Source organism: Empidonax traillii, unplaced genomic scaffold (genome assembly GCF_003031625.1).
Source record: "Empidonax traillii isolate 1590-97213 ecotype Southwest subspecies unplaced genomic scaffold, ASM303162v1 scaffold23:size2178997, whole genome shotgun sequence".
NCBI lineage: Eukaryota > Metazoa > Chordata > Aves > Passeriformes > Tyrannidae > Empidonax > Empidonax traillii.
In genome coordinates this window covers 23389-38797 of record NW_020955216.1, presented here as the reverse complement: position 1 = coordinate 38797, position 15409 = coordinate 23389, and the positions used below count along the sequence as shown (strand labels likewise).

The 15409-nt window shown below is 46.4% G+C and overlaps 1 protein-coding gene and 1 long non-coding RNA gene across 3 annotated transcripts; both read right to left on the bottom strand.

Annotated features, from left to right (window-relative positions):
* Positions 1-530: 530 nt before the first annotated feature.
* CBLN1 (cerebellin 1 precursor) lies at positions 531-4017 on the bottom strand. Its single transcript, XM_027902769.1, has 3 exons — positions 3430-4017; positions 3116-3235; positions 531-1945 (listed from the first exon to the last, which is right to left on the bottom strand). Exons 1-3 carry the CDS (start codon positions 3694-3696, stop codon positions 1748-1750), a joined length of 585 nt encoding a protein of 194 aa, XP_027758570.1. The 5' UTR covers positions 3697-4017; the 3' UTR covers positions 531-1747.
* A 1017-nt stretch (positions 4018-5034) lies between these two features.
* LOC114067370 lies at positions 5035-14670 on the bottom strand. Of its 2 annotated transcripts, XR_003573384.1 has the most exons (5): positions 14513-14670; positions 12298-13426; positions 10921-11615; positions 8628-8784; positions 5613-5925 (listed from the first exon to the last, which is right to left on the bottom strand). It is a non-coding gene; the product is annotated as an uncharacterized LOC114067370 (long non-coding RNA). The 2 variants fall into 2 exon arrangements; XR_003573386.1 differs by lacking the exons at positions 5613-5925; positions 14513-14670 and adding an exon at positions 5035-5244 and having other exon boundaries at positions 12298-14044.
* Positions 14671-15409: the final 739 nt, after the last annotated feature.

Sequence of the window (15409 nt, the reverse complement as noted above, 5' to 3'; positions counted from 1 at the left end):
CAGCTGCTTTCCGTCATTATTCCTTCTTCACAAATCTCCCTTGTTCCCTCGCACGGCTCCTGGCCAGCGGCGAGGCCGAGGGGGCTGAGGAGGGCCCGGCCGCGACTCCACCTCTCCTGCAAGGCGCGAATCGCAACATGGGCCAGGCAACCGCGGAGCCAGAGTGAGTTTTGGCCCCCGCACCCCTGGCCGACAGAGCAGCAGGAGCTGAGAGGAGGTTGGCGTGTTCCTCTTGGAGTCCAAGGGCCGCGGCCGTCCCCGGCTGCAGCTGAGCGCGGCCGGCCCCTCTCCCCGCCGCCGCCCCTCCGCGGAGCGCGCTCCCGCCCGCCCCGCCGGTCTGTTTCCAGGGCAGAACCTGTGAATAAAGCGAGAAGCGTTGCTTATTGTGCTCGTATTAATCCCCCCCGCTGCTTGGAGCTAATTAAATTCCTCCCCGGGAGCCGGGGATTCTCGCGGCTCCGCCAGTGCCGCAGCCGGGGCGCGGGGCAGCCCCGCATCGGCCGCCGCCGCGCCATGCACACAGCCCGGGGGTCGTTTCACCGGTTTATTTCACATTAAAGTTTAGATACAATCGAAATCCTCGTACGCACCTTTTAATAAAAGTAGTAATCTCTTCGAGTACTGCAAAATTATAGCATTTACATCTTTAAAAGACGGTAAACAAATAATACTAGCGAATCAATAATACCAGCATCCAGTGCACATGGTCGGTTGGTTTTAGGCGGCCGTATAAAATGCGATCTGGTTTATAGAATATAATACAGATAAATGCTATAAATAAGTGGATATCAGAGTCGGCGACAAACTTCCTAGAGACGGGTCCGCTCGGGCTGCCGGCACCGCCCGCAGGGTTTGCGGGACCCGCGCGGGGGGGCTGCGGGGCGGAGGAGTGCGGGGGGGTGGCCCACCCGATCCGGTCCCAGCACTGCAGCCCCGGGACCGCACCGGGCCTCCTCCCCCCCACCTACCTGCATTGAGAAACCTTATTTCTGGTTAAGAAAAATAAAAGTCCCATTTAAACTTTATTGAATTAAAGCAAAAATTAATTTTCGATATTCACACATATATTACAGAGTAATAGTAAAAGTTCAATATACTTCCTGGCGTTTGGTTGGGCCACATTGTACAAGAGCAAAACAAGCATCAAAACATTTAGCAGCCTTAAATTTCACAATCACTCAGAATTACATAGAAATATTGAAATACTCTAGTCAGCCTTGGCTGTGAATAGTTCTTCATGTAGAAATTTTTCCTTTTGCCAGCCAGTACACAGCAAGAATTGCATTTTCCCTTCCATCATGGCATCCATGTATTCAAAAAATACTTTGCTTTTTTTTTTTAAAAGTTAAACTCAGAGAAAGAGTCAAGATTAACATGTTTTAAAAACAAAACTACAAAATATGCTGTAGAGAACAATGAAAATATCTAAAGTCTACTTGTGTGAGGCAGAAGCCATGGGGGAACAATGGCAGATTACACCAGTGACACAGAGATGGGAACTAATTTTGTGGGAGGAGAGAGAAGAATATAAATGGGGTTTTGATCAATTATAGTGTCTCCCGCCTGTTGGCTGCAACACAACAAAAATAAGTAGTAATTCTTCAAAGCAGATGTACACAAACCTAAGCAGGATTTAGCTTCTTTAATATCTGAATGTAAAAAGTCTGTTGTCCGTGACTCTTTAAGCCCAGCTACGACTTGGGAATTTTTGTAAGAGATCTCTCCCTTTTCTTGGATGAGAAGTGATTTAAAGCGGGAACACAAGAAATCCAGAGAAGGTTGAATACTTCCAGCCTCCCATCAAGTTTCCTCTCTCCAGTTTTAGATAAGCTCTGTCTCCTTTCTCCATCTGAATCAGGACTCCATTGCTAGCAGCTTCTCGGGTCACATCTTGGTCCCCTGCAAAGGCAGAAATCACTGGCCACCCATTTAGCATCAAACTCACCTAAAGAGCAAGATAAAACAAAGCCCTCTGTCAATTAAAGTCAGAAAACGACACCGCCGGGGCTCGCCTAGCAGGAGAGATGCTTAGTTAAGAAAAGGCCTCTTTTGACAGCTGAAACTCCAGTCCCATAAAAAAGAAATACCAATCTGAACCCAGCTAAGGTATGCACTCTAAAGGAAGAAGTCTTTCACCGCTGTTTTAGACCGACAACCACATCAAAACACCCGGTGCATATAAAGCAGGACATTGATCCTATTTTGGAGAATTTCAATAGGGTGCCTGTGTTTTCAGGCTATGAAAAGAGGTCTGCTCCTACTTATTGAAAGATGGCTTTATGCGAAACCTCAGAGACAGCGAGGAGCAGAGCCACAGCCGCCGGAGTCAGCGCCTTTGAAGTGTATTCAAGAGGTAGTTTTCCTTTGTTAGGCAGCAAAGACAATATGCTACAACACAGTCAATAAGCTCTGCTCAGCTCGCATTAATGATCCCGGGACTGCATACCCCACATTAATAATACACTACCTGCCGAATTTAGAGGTGTGAAGCCACTTACACCAGAACAGTGCTATATAGCTGCACATTCACCTTTGCAATGTGCATTGCTACGCAGTTGTTCCTGTCTGGGTTATGCTACCTGGTTTCAGGCCAGTAATTTATTAACCCTACCTAGAGGTGTGTATGCATCGAACCACATACAAAAGGCACGTATAGGGTAGCTGCATACACATGCACAGATTCATTATTGCATCCATGCCACAGGCACCTCTGTGAACCCCAAATCCCTATGAAACCTTCTGCCACCAGAGAGGGAGTGTGGAGCCCAATGGGGGCCGCGGTTCCCACAGGCTCTGTTCAGGGATGCTCCTGCCGGCGCTCCGCGGCACAGGGCAGCCCGCGGGCCTGTGCAGGCTGGGAGGGGGCAGCAGGCAGCCGTCGGGTGATCACCTCCCGTCCTGGGACAGCTCATGCGGGCAAGGACCGCGTGGAGGCCTGGTGGGGCTCCGCGGCCCTTTGGGCACCATCCCCTCGGACGGTGGGGACGCCGCACGTCTGCGCTTCCGCGGCGGTCCCCGCCCCGTCGCCCGCACGGCCCCGGCCCCGCCGGGCCGCGGCCCCGTCCGCTCCCTCCCGCGGTGCCCGCGGAGCCAGGCGACGGCGCTCGGGGCTGACCTGGATGGTTTGCCTGTTGTACACTTTCACCACGTGAAAATTGAAACTGTAAATCCCTTTCCTGGGCGCGATGAAAGTGCTCCGTTCTGAGTCGAAGTTGCTGCCGATATTCACTAGTACCTGGAAGGGAAGGGCACCATCAGCACCAACGAGGGGCCACCGCCGTCCAGTCCCGCTGCCCCGCGGCCGCCCCTGACGCCCCCCCTCCCGCAGGCAGGGCCCCGCGGGGCGGCGCGTCCCCGGCCCGGCCCCGCCGCCTTCCCCGGCAACTTCTCCCGCGGTGCGGCGCCCGGAGCCCCCCGCGTCCTCCCCACCTGGTCGAAGTAGATGATCATGGTGCGGTTGCTCATCTCGGAGGGCTCGTGGTTGGTGCTGCGGATGGCCGAGAAGGCGACCTTGGCGCTGCCGGAGCGCACGGAGATGCCGAGAGCCGTGCCGGTGGGATCGGAGGTGGGGTTGGAGTCGCACACCACGAGGCACTTGCCCTCCAGCACGATGGGCTCCGTCTCGTTCTGCCCGCACGCCACCCACGCCGCGCCCAGCAGCAGCCCCAGTCTCAGCCCCAGCCCCGGGCCCCGCATGGCGCCGCGCTCCCTTCGCTCCGCGCCGGGCGGCACGTCCAGGCTCCGCTCCGCTCACTCCCTTTGCCCCGCCGCGCTCAGAGCGGGGCCGGGCGCGCCCCGCCGGCTGGGAAGCGGCCGCGAGCAGGCACGGGAGCGCCGGCACACATAGCGCGGCGCGGAAGCGCTGCGGGTGCGGGAGCGGGCGGAGCGGAGCCGCCCGCCGCGCCGCGCGGGGCTCAGGGAGGCGGCGGGAGGCGGCGGCGCTGCCGGGGCTGCCGGCGAGCACAAAGACGGCGCGGGGCGCGGCCCCGCCTCCCCACCGGCCCCGCGCTCGCGTCAGCGCCCCGCGCCCGCCCCCGCCGCGCCCGCCGCCGCCAATGGCCGTGCGGTCCGCCCGACACCGCCCGGCGCCGCCGCTTTTGTGGGGCGGCGCGGCCGCGGGCGCGGGAGCAGGTGCCCGGCAGCCGCCCGCACCGCACTGCACCGCACCGCGCAGCCCTCACCGCGCCTCGCAGGTAGGAGCGCCGGGGACCGGCGGGGCGGGGGTCGCGGGGCTCGGGAACTCCCGTGGAGCAGCTCGGTGTGGACCGCGGTGTCAGGTAAAGGTTTCCGCTGTGCTCCCGGGCGAGGCGGGCTGGAAGGGAGCGCGCTGCTGCGCGGGGCAGAGGCCTGCCGCCGTCCTCCAGCAGCCACAGCATCACCCGAGGTGAGCCCGCGCCCGCCCCGCCGGAGAGCGCACCGAGGGATGGGACGCCACGGGTCCTCCTTCTCGGGGTGCCCAGGCTCCGCTGTCTCCTTCAGCCGTCTCGTTCGCATCCCGGGGAGGAACAGATCGCAAGGCTTCCCGAGAAAAGACTCTTAACAGCGTCCAGAGTCTTTCCTGGCTGGCAGAGCACCCCGCTGTTAGGGAAAGTCACTGCGTGCCCTGCCCATGGATGGGTCTAGCCCGGAGCGCGGTTTTAGGGCTGTCGTTGTCTCCTAAAGTGCAAAGACTGTTTTATCTCGGTGGACTTCTGACCAGTGTTCGTTCTGGATGTGGTGTCCAAAAAAAATCATCACCCGGGATTGTAAATGAAGAAATTTACCGATGAACCATTAGAAACAAACGACTGGAACAAAGTAATTTTCTAACTGGCTGATATGTTTCTAAAGTTAAAACTTATATTCAGAGATAAAAAGTACACGGAGTTTTTAGCATCCTCTCTGGGAAACTGAATATCATCCAAAACGGGGCTTCTGTGCAAATCATTATGAATTTTGGTAACGGCTTTAGTTTATTTTACTGTGCTGTTCCACTGTGTGGTTCATAAGTTTTTACCTCGGAAATAGATCTCTCTCTCTGAAAACTGTTTTAAATAAAACTTTCTTCATATCACTGCCCTGCTAAGTTAAATGTGCGTCTGTAAAGTTGCTCGGAGTGTCTGCTAAGTATCCGAGTTTGCCCGTGGGTTGGTACTGGCTGGCTCTGAGGGGACGGGATGTAGCGGTAACCAATGGCATCAGGAGCCTCCTCAGGGAGGATCAAAGTACCACACACTTACTTTGGACATTCAGCAGTGAAGCGCTCTGGAAACCAAATTAGTGGCAAAGTGATTATAGGGGAAGGACGGTGGTCAGAAAGGAGTTGGGGAGATAATAAAATAGAAACAAAAACTCTCCTGAGAAATAGAAAATGAGATAAAAGTGAGTGGGTGGAGCCACTTCATGTTTTACTTCAAGACATAAGTGTAAGATTTGCAATGTATTAGTACTGTTGACGATCTTAACTAACTTCAAAGTTAGAATCAGAGACTTTAAAATAATATTTCTAAGGAGCTAAAGCAAATAAAAATCAGCAGAAATGAGCCTTTTGCATCCTTGTCAGAACTGATGAAATGACAAGGGGGAATGGAAACTGAAGGAGCGAAACTCTACCCTTTTAATTTTTTTTGAGGGCTTGACTCAAAAAGCCCCATATATGTTTTTTCAACATACATTGCCCTTTCTTATTAAAAAAATACTCATATATTTCTCTTGAAAGACACTTCTTATGCATGACAGAAGTCAATTCTCTTGTGCTGTAGAGCTCTTTATTTTTAGCTTGTGGATTTGAATCCAGGAGAGTCTCCCCTCCTGAGCTGGAAGTTGCTTGCTATTTAGTGGTGACCCCCCTGGCAGGAGGCTGGGTGGGCCTTCCACCCCCAACCACCTTGACCACTTTGAGGGCTGGATGGACGGAATTACCAGAAAGAACGAGAACAGGGGGGCCTGGAAAAATGGACAAATCACTTTACCAGGAGCCGTATCCCTCACACAGGAGGTGGGCAGGCAGGCAAAGGGGATATGTAAAGATTCCTTTGCCAGACACCCTCATTGCCGCCGGCTATCAGTGTTGCACACTTGACTAGTACTGTAGCACCCAGCTTCTGCAGTTCTGGCTGGAATAAAGTAACACCTGCCATGCAAATGAGACATGACTTCATTAATTGTCACATGCAGCACTAGGCAGCTGTGTTGATTCTCTCTGTATTGACAACAGTCTCTGACTCGTACTGGGAACAAAGAAGAGAGGCTCAGCAGGAGGATGTAGAGACTGATATATAAGAACATTAGTGATGTGTGGCAGAGAGCTCCCAAGCTGGGAGTGGAGATCTGTGACATCAGATGTTTACACAGGGCCAGGAATTATGTTGCCCATCTAATTACAAACTGCCTTGTTAATCAGTCTCATTGAGATAAAGAAGGGCAATTGTCATTCAGATACAATGGAAATGGTGTCAAGGTATTAACAAACTAATGGATGTTGTAGATGTTAGACTGAAACTAAGGTATTTGTCATGCAGAGCTGTTTGATGTTTGCTTTTAAGAAAAAACTTCTATGAATATGGAGAAAATATGTGAGTTGTGCATTGTGTGGTAACTAGCTATGACCTCAGTGTTGGCAGACTGACCACAGACTATTGGTTTGTAGAACTCCCCTAATGTTTCATCCAAAGAAAACAAACAAACAAGCAAACAAACAACTTGGAAAGAATCTGAAGGGAAGAACATAATTGTATGATCCTCATTAAGTTTCTGAAGAAACGCTTCAGGACTGTTTACTGTCCTGCTCAGATCACAAGAGGGTTGCTCATTTTGTTACAGAAAAAAAATTGTGGAGAGGCAGAAGTAAGTTCAAAGCTCAGAGGTACTGAGCTGTTATCTGTAGAAACCAAAATATAGTTTAGCCACAAAAGAGTTTAAATAAGGAGCAGCAGCAGCATTACCTGCGCTCCATTACCCTATCAGTGAGCCTTAATCCTGTTTTAGGAAAATCATCCTTAGAAACTCAATCTCACTAGACATTTAACTTCAGCTTCACTTATGAAGAAAGCCTCTAAGGGGGAAGGCATAAGCTTCTCCAAAAACAAGTACAGAGAAATCTACTGGAAACCTTTATTTTTCCTTCGAGAGAATAATTTAGTAAAAGTTTAGCTAGCTATGTACAAAATCACCTTTTCACTGGCTACTTGCCTTTTGATTTAATCCTACTTGAGTAAGAAATGCAAGGTCTGTCCCATAACTGGATAACTTATATGAAATTCAGTTTGTTCACAGTTCTGAAAATGCAGTTTGTTCACTGCTATATTAGTTTATGAAGTATAAACAGCAAAAAGTAATTCAGGGATTTATATATGCCAATATAAACTTAAGATACTTGTCTTCCCAAGCATCTGCTGGGATTCCATACAAAGTCCAAAGATGAGTGAAAATGAGATTTAGAGCAAAACAGCTCTTGCTGATCCACACTGTGGCCTATCTACAACCATCTGTTTTGCTGTTTAAGAGAGGTTTGCATGTATTTATGGTGATTTGTTTATGGTGTCACCTTCAGCTTCCACAGCAAGCAGTTAAGGTATCTCAAAGAGCAGACTGAGTTCACTGAGAGAGTGCACAGCAGGAGCAGATGAACTGCTAGGGTGCCATCCAGCAGAATTTATCTGCAATGTTCCACACTCTGTAGAATGACAAAGGCCAGAGCCTTGCTGTGCCACGTGCCTGCCAGTGCAGGTCATGCTCAGCAGACAAAAGACAGAAAATGGCACAGACAGGCTGGTTCGGGTGCCAGGGGAGAACACCACCAGCCAAGGGAATTCTCTCATGATCACTTTGCTTGTAGGAGAAGGAGGGCATTGCTGAGGGTAAAACCCACCAGTAGATGGACAACTAGACAGTGCATATGCTTTCCAAGATGTGCACCTGACATTAACTGCCGGGTGAGCGTTTGCCTATACTCATATCTAAATGTTCTGTAATTTTATTTGATCAAATGAAACCAGATTGCTTCTCAACATTAATCATGCACTCCTTCCTACAGAAAAAGGGTTCTAATTTTTACTTTCAGATCTCACTTCAGACTAGAGAATATCAAACAAAATAAGCTTAGTGTTTTCCCTGTACCTCCATGTGTTTTGAAATGTACAAGAAGATTGTGATAAAATGTTGTAATAAAAATTCAGGTTTTGCAGTTCAAAATAGTGGCAAACCCAAGCATCAAGTGTGGAAATTTTTGGTGTGTACAAATAGTTGCAAACTGAGGGTCGAAGGGGAAACAGTTACACGATCTTAACCAAAGTGTGGATTGCAGCAGTGAATTAATATCAGATTATCTACCTTAAATGATCCTTATTTGGGTTTGTATGGTTTGAAGAATAACAAAATTATTAAGCTTATTAGGATAATATGGATAAATGTCCTCTGCTGCATTTTACTGTCTGCAACACAGTATTTGACTTCTGATCTCCCATATGTGTTACAGAGGGCAAATGTACAACTGGGAAAGAATATTAGCTCTCTGCTAAACACATTTGAAACCACCGTCCTTGAGATAATTGTTGAATGTTCTGGTTTATACAACCATAATTGTTCATGTGTAGTATAGCACTCTCATCTTTTTTTTTTTTTTAAGTAATATTGGATTCCAGTCTTACCTTGAGATGTCTGTTTTACAGCTGTATTTACTAATGACGAGAGGTGATTTATTACTTGCATGGGATATCAGCAGATTTTCTTTCAGGTACAAAAAATTCCTAAGTGAGCGATGATGCCAAGGTCAGGAGCTTGATTTGTTTTTCTTGTCACAGACTTCTGTCAAAACAAATGCATTGTTACAAATGAATAACTCAAACTGGAAATTAGTTCCCATTCAGATAGGTAATTATATTTTAACAGGGCAAAATCCCAACCCAAGCTGCCAGAGAACACTCAGCTGAAGCCAGCATGGACTGGAACAGCATGTGTGCTCACTGTAATTGTAAATGGGGCCACCTCGGTCATGCTGCCTCTTCAAACTTAAAAGAATTAAGACCAAAGCTGTCCAAATGTTAACTGAAACTCCTAATAATTAAGGGTTATTAGGGGCTGCTGGCTGGCCTTATTTTCTACTGCAGTGCACTTGTATTTGTGGATTCTATTTATACACAGAATTAAGAGCTCTGTTTGAACAGGTAATCCAATCTCTTCTGTGTAATTTAGCCAATGATTTTTTTTTTCCTGGCCCTTAATTTTGGCTGTGTTTCAGGATGTATGGTGCAACTACAGTCCTAAAAATAATCTCATTTAATGTACTTTGTCTGAAAGGATAAACCAGGCCACCTTACAAAAGCTGAGTAAAATTCTGATTTTTTTTTATTTATGGAGGAATCCCCAGAGGAGCTGAGGGGAACTTTTCTGTGCGCATCTTTCCCTCTAGTGGCTGCTCTTCTTGGGAAAAAGCAGCAACAGCAACACTTCAGCACTTCTGTGTTGAGTACAAAGTGATGGGCAGGATGGAGGAAAGGAGACAAGCAGACAAACTTTTAGGTACCAGAAAATTCAAATCTCGTGATGAGCCATATGAAGGCAAAGATACAGTAGCCTTGGATTTGACAATATTTTTGTGAAAAGATGCAATGGGTTCTTGAAATATTATAGTAATTGCGATCAGTTGTATATAAGACAAGCTTCTCCCAGTCTCTCACACTGATCCTTTTTGTTGGTCTGTCATATTCCTAGTGTTTGCAGGACTCATGGAGTTGGAAAATACATCAGTGACAGCCCATAAACCAGCTGTCTCTCTTGTATCCATTCCATACACTTTTCTCCTGTCTGCTACTTTCTCCCCTCTGTGCTTTTCAGCAGCATTAAACTCCAACCAAGTCACCGTGTTCATTGCTTACTGTTCAGCTGTTCCTTGGCTGGGATTAGTGTCTATCATACATCCCAGCACCCCTTCCCAAACTGATATCAAAGTGATGACTTAAAGCCTCAACCATTAGGAGAATGAGGTGGCTGAGACAGCACTGCAGAAACACAGATACCCCGTGGCAGAAAACGGGGCTGCAGGGGTACAACCAGCACATGGAATATTTCATTAAGACTTATTTCTTGTCTGCACGCAGCAGTGAGTGGTCACAGGCAATGAAGCCAGTGCACTGAATTGCATCTCTGGCCAGCTTTTCCAAGTGTTGAACCAGTGACTATGGTTAAACACCTCTAATGGAGTATGGAGACTGGAGAAAAAAAAAAAAACAACACACAAACAACCCCCCAAAACAAACAAACAAAAACCAATCAAACTGAAACAAATAAAATACCAAACAAACAAACAAAAAACAGCACACCACCACCACCAAAAAACCACAAACCAGAGAGGGAGGAAAAACATGCTGGAAACATTCATATCTCACACGGATGCCAAACTGACAGAGTTTTCCAGCCCTTCAGCTGAGATGTCTTTATTCCTCTTTGCTTACTCTCACCCCTTTACTTTCTTCCATTTTTGCTGGTTTTATTGCAGGGTTGCTCTCTCCAGCCAGACTCGTTTATTCTGGCTCGGAACAGAATGGTCCAGTCCTTGTAACCTGCAGTAGCTGGGAGATTCCCTTAACAGTTGTCGTTTACTGCTCTGACACTGTATGACAACAAAGGCTATTAAACACCTCCCCTTTTTCACTGCACATATTGGACATATGTGGTACCTGGCACAGAAAGCAACCCCAGGGTGCATCCCAGGGCACACTTCCATCAGAAATCAAAATCTGACAAGACAGTGATGACTATCAGATCTAGGGGGTTAACTTGTAACTGTGAGTTACCAGCAGTTAAAATCCTGAAATATTTCATTAAGGGCTTCTTCTGAGTAACTTACTTGTTTTTCAACCAGTTGAAGCCTGTAGCATTCCCAGAAGAATTTAGACAAACCTGTGGTTAAAAAATAAATCTTTACAATAATGGATTACTTACAAGGTCTTTGAACTTCTACTGGGACAATTCTTGCTGCAGTTATTTCTCTCTAGGTTTGAATGGGAAAATGATTAGTACTTATGTCTATTTTCAGCAAAAAAGCAAAATAGTAAATTCCATCAAACACTGACTACAGCTACTTTTTAATCATAAAATTTTACAAATTCCCCACCAGTGAGCTCATTAGTGTAAATGATAGAGCCTTATCTCAGGTTTAAAGTCAGCATTTTTCCTTAGCTACCAAGCAGCCTGTTTTCTTTTGTAACGTGGTAATGGAGGACTTTACTCCAGAGAGTGGGGAAAATATTCCTCTCTCTTCTTGCAGGGCAGTTGAGTAGGGCTGGTAAAAACCAAGCAGACCAAATGAGATTTCAGTGCTGTCGATATCCTTCTGGAAGCCTTTTCTAAAAGGAGCAGAGCCCTTGTAGAGGAGAGCAGTGCACATTGCACCACAAGCCTGTTGTGAGGGGTAGATGTCAAGGGATAACAGAGGAGGAAAACTGTTCCTAAAGAAAATAATAGGCTCTCTGTTCTACCCTCCAAAATCTTTGGGGCATACAAGCACTACATAACATACATGGTGGTGTCCCAGTATAGCGTCAGTGCTCCTCACCACACACTGGTACCTCACCAGACCTGGGACACTGCAGAGTTCTGCTGATAATAGACAGGGGTGGCTCACTTTCCAGGAGCATCTGCAGAGGTGCTGGTAAGAGGAATGGGGCTGAAAAGTTGCTTACTGGCAACTACAGATACAGGTGACACTTATAAATATTCAGTTGAAAACGATTACTTCAGATTACTTCAGTGGCAAAGAGTGGGGAATGGGAGGCCAAAACCCTGAGTACCAACCAAGTTCTCCTGACTTTTGGCTGAAAACTACTAGCCCAGTAACTGTAGGGTAAGCCTGTCAGCCACCATATGGACACTGTTCCATACTGGTTACTGAACTCTGCTTTTAATGTATAGTGATCTCTTGCCTTCATCACAGTGCATCAAAATAACGGTAATGAACACAGGCAAGGGCTGAAGCTGGATTGTTCAGAAGGCTCAGTGGTTTGGGTGAGCTGTTCGGGAGGAGGGGGGTGGGGGGGTGGGGTGTGTGACTTGTCATTATGTCCAGTGTTCATCTGCTGCTTTCCGAAATCATAATATAGCAAATTTCCATCTTCTGAGCACTCGTGGTATTTTAAGGCATTGTTTGTGGCTCTGAACAAGAGCCCATCCCCCAGTACTCATTCAGGCAAGATCCCATTTGGCTGTGGGCAGTGCTGGGGAGCCCAGCTCGTGTGTGCCCCCGCAGCTCTGGGGGTCCGAGCGGGTGCTGCTGTGCCGGCTCCCGGCGGGGCCAGAGGGCAGCAGTGGCTCTGCCCTGACCTCGGCAGCAGGGAAGCTCAGGGCAGCCTGCTCGAGTGACACGAGAGGGAAAATCCGAGAGCTGCGGACTGGAGAGCCTTTTCTGGTGAAATACGAGCAGTCTTCAGCACTGCAACAAACAAAATAACAAACAAGGGGAGGTGGACATGTAGATTTTGACAGTTTGATTTAATAAAGGCTGCAGGAATGTGGCTGTTTGTGCCATCAACTCAGCAAAGATTTCTGAAGGAAACCTTCTGTTCCTAGAGCCAAGTGCAATCTAGTTTAAAAAAAAAATCCTGGAAGTAAATTACCTTAAGTTGGGGAGGAGAGAATACATCTCATAGAAGACAAAATGTCTTCCATTGACTAATTGGAGCAACATTGCTTAAATATTAAGCTGAGAAACAAAAAGTCATCGTTAACTTGGCTGGGGCCAAGCAGTGCATTCCCTCCTCTCTATTCTAGATATCTGATTTTCCAGATGGCTGGGCCTGTGTTTCCCCTGCATGGGCACCTGCCCCCCCACAGCAGCATCCTTTGGTGCCCTGACTCTCTGTAAAGCTCCATCCAAAGCCTATCAGGCTCAGAGTCCTTTTTTTCTTTCATCATCTCTGAACCTTGAATTTTCCTCACCATTGGTGGACTCAGATGTTTTGTCATTTCTGGAGCTGCAATTGCACTACAAGATTAGGGCAGAAAAAGAATAAAGAGAACTGTTTCACATGAAGAGGACTTTTAGATTTCCATTTCTTTTCAGGTGCACAGAGCACAGGGAAGTGCCTGTATGCTGCAGTAAGCTCTGGGCTGTTACAAGGCTCAGGGGAGTAGAGCAGGGATTTTTTTATTTGCTCAGCAACACAAGGACCCCTTCTGTGGCACCAGTGTGAAGGGCGACTGGGATATGTAAGCAGATCTGCTCTTCCTCAAGGGCTAAATCTACTTGTTTTGGAAGCTGCCGATATATGGGAACTTCAGGGGAGACACTAATTGCATTTCATGTAGATGTGGCTGCTACTTGGGCCAAATTCTTATTTACACTGGAGTAAATTTTGCATGTATATTAAATACCAGAGAAGTGGAAAAAATTGTTAATGAAAATGGGTACCAATTCTTCATCAACACTGCCTCCACACGTACATTTCATCCCCTGAAACAAAAAAATCCAAGTTAAGCCTGTCACAAATATCATATTTTCTTATACATTCCTTCCTCTAACTATATCCACAAGCAGATTGTCCATCAGTGCTGCAGGCAGCTTGTGACAAACTGCTGTTTCAGTAATTACTGAAGGTCTGTATCACATTTGTGATGCTGTTCACCGGGGGGGGTTCAAACCTAGAAAGACAGGCATCATCATTTTTCTTCTGAAGCTGAGACCAAGACTGAGTCACCGGGCTGGCCACTGACTGGCTCAGCAGATCAGCAGTGGCACCAAACATATTGTATTTATTGAATATTATGAGGGGAACAATGAGCTGTAGGATGGTAACAGCAGTGATACAAAGGGAGCTGGACAGCACCGGATAAGGAATCCAGTCAGGTATTGGCCAGTCCCCAGGATGAGTATATTTATAACAAAGATCATTTGAGGGTCATAATCGGGACATAAAGGGAATCTGCTTTGTTTGCACATCATCACCACCATTGTTCAGCACATCTTTAGGGAACAAAAATGCTCATGTGTTTTCCAAGATTTTACAAAAAAGAACGTTTTTCTTTTGGCACATGGTGACTTCTTTATTCTTTTACCTTCTCAAGTAAACTGGGAGTTTTTCATTTAGGTTATGTAAAATATTTACCTACGGAGAAGCTTACCTGCATTCAATGACTCTGCACCACACCATTTTCTTACAGGGTCAGCAAAATCCTTAAAGGCTGGAGTGTAAAAATTGTGTTGCATTGCATTTGTTTGCCTTTCCTTTATCCACAGAAACTCACCTCACTTGCCTTCGTCCTTTTGCATAGTAGGTTTTATTTACAAATTGGCAGTAAAGTGCTGTAGTCTCTTTGACAGTTTGCAATTAATTGCACACAATCTGTTTAGGCTTCAAGATGCACCCTTCATAAATGATGATACATTCCAAAAGGCAGCCCAATTGGCTGCTTTGCATATTGCATATATTTTTCATATTTCTGAGACAGGACATAAGCAAAATCATTTTACTGTGGCACAAACACAGGAAAGATTATTTGAAGAAAGGCCAGAGGTTCTATATCTAATTCTTTCACTCACCTGCTGCAGACTGTGGGTAAGTCATCTAATATTTCTCTGCCTTTCTTTTGCATCTGCACAAGGTTGTTTATTCTTCTAGGAGCTGAAATTCAGTGAATGAAAGTGTAATTTATTAATATATTCCAATAAATGGTTGCAGTGCTTTAGCATTGCTTTGAAGTCAGTCAAGTATGAAAGAAATAGAGAATTGTAAGAAACAGCAGTTCAGTCCATCTGATATGCCTGCATTGAAATGCTTCTTGTGGAATAACCTCCTCCAAACTGATACAGGAGTATGTGCTAAATGGATCCCAGAGTCCTGAGAAACTTCTCCTTTCCCTTATCTTGTGTAAAGAGTGACATGAGTAACATGGCCCAAATCACTGAAAGCAACTTTTACAACATAAAGCATTTAAATATGCCAGTAAATATCTTATGTTGACATCATACCTATCACCATTCTAACAACAAGCTCCTACCTATTTTCATTTTTCTGTCTTTCCTCCCACCCTGCCTTCCCATCTTGAATTAATGGGCAACTCTCAGAAAAGCAACACACACTTTAATGATACGTGTAATACTATAATTGGATCAAACTACTTTGTTTCCCCAAAAAGCTATTCTTTATTTGCTGGCAGGCTGCTTGTTTGTGATCCTAACATTGTCAGTCACATCAGGAAAGCCTTCTTAGTCAGAAAATACATATCGTAGAGGAAGTGCTATTGATTCTGAATGGGGCTTTTTAGCAGTAATTATGTATAGCTTTTAGTAATTTTGAGAGTCACCCAAGCATCATTGATACAAACCATTTGCAATGACATGCAATGATGCCTGCACAGTATTTTTATAAGCAAAATAAAATAAGACATTTTGGTGGTAACATGTAAATTAGCCTTGAGGCTTGCAATGTAATGCTCA

Coding starts and splice junctions, on each gene's coding strand:
- CBLN1 (XM_027902769.1), bottom strand. CDS start 3,696: ATGCGGGGCCCGGGGCTGGGGCTGAGACTGGGGCTGCTGCTGGGCGCG. Junction 3,236..3,429: donor TGATCATCTACTTCGACCAG/GTGGGGAGGACG, acceptor CTTCCCTTCCAG/GTACTAGTGAATATCGGCAG. Junction 1,946..3,115: donor ACAACAGGCAAACCATCCAG/GTCAGCCCCGAG, acceptor CTTGCTCTTTAG/GTGAGTTTGATGCTAAATGG.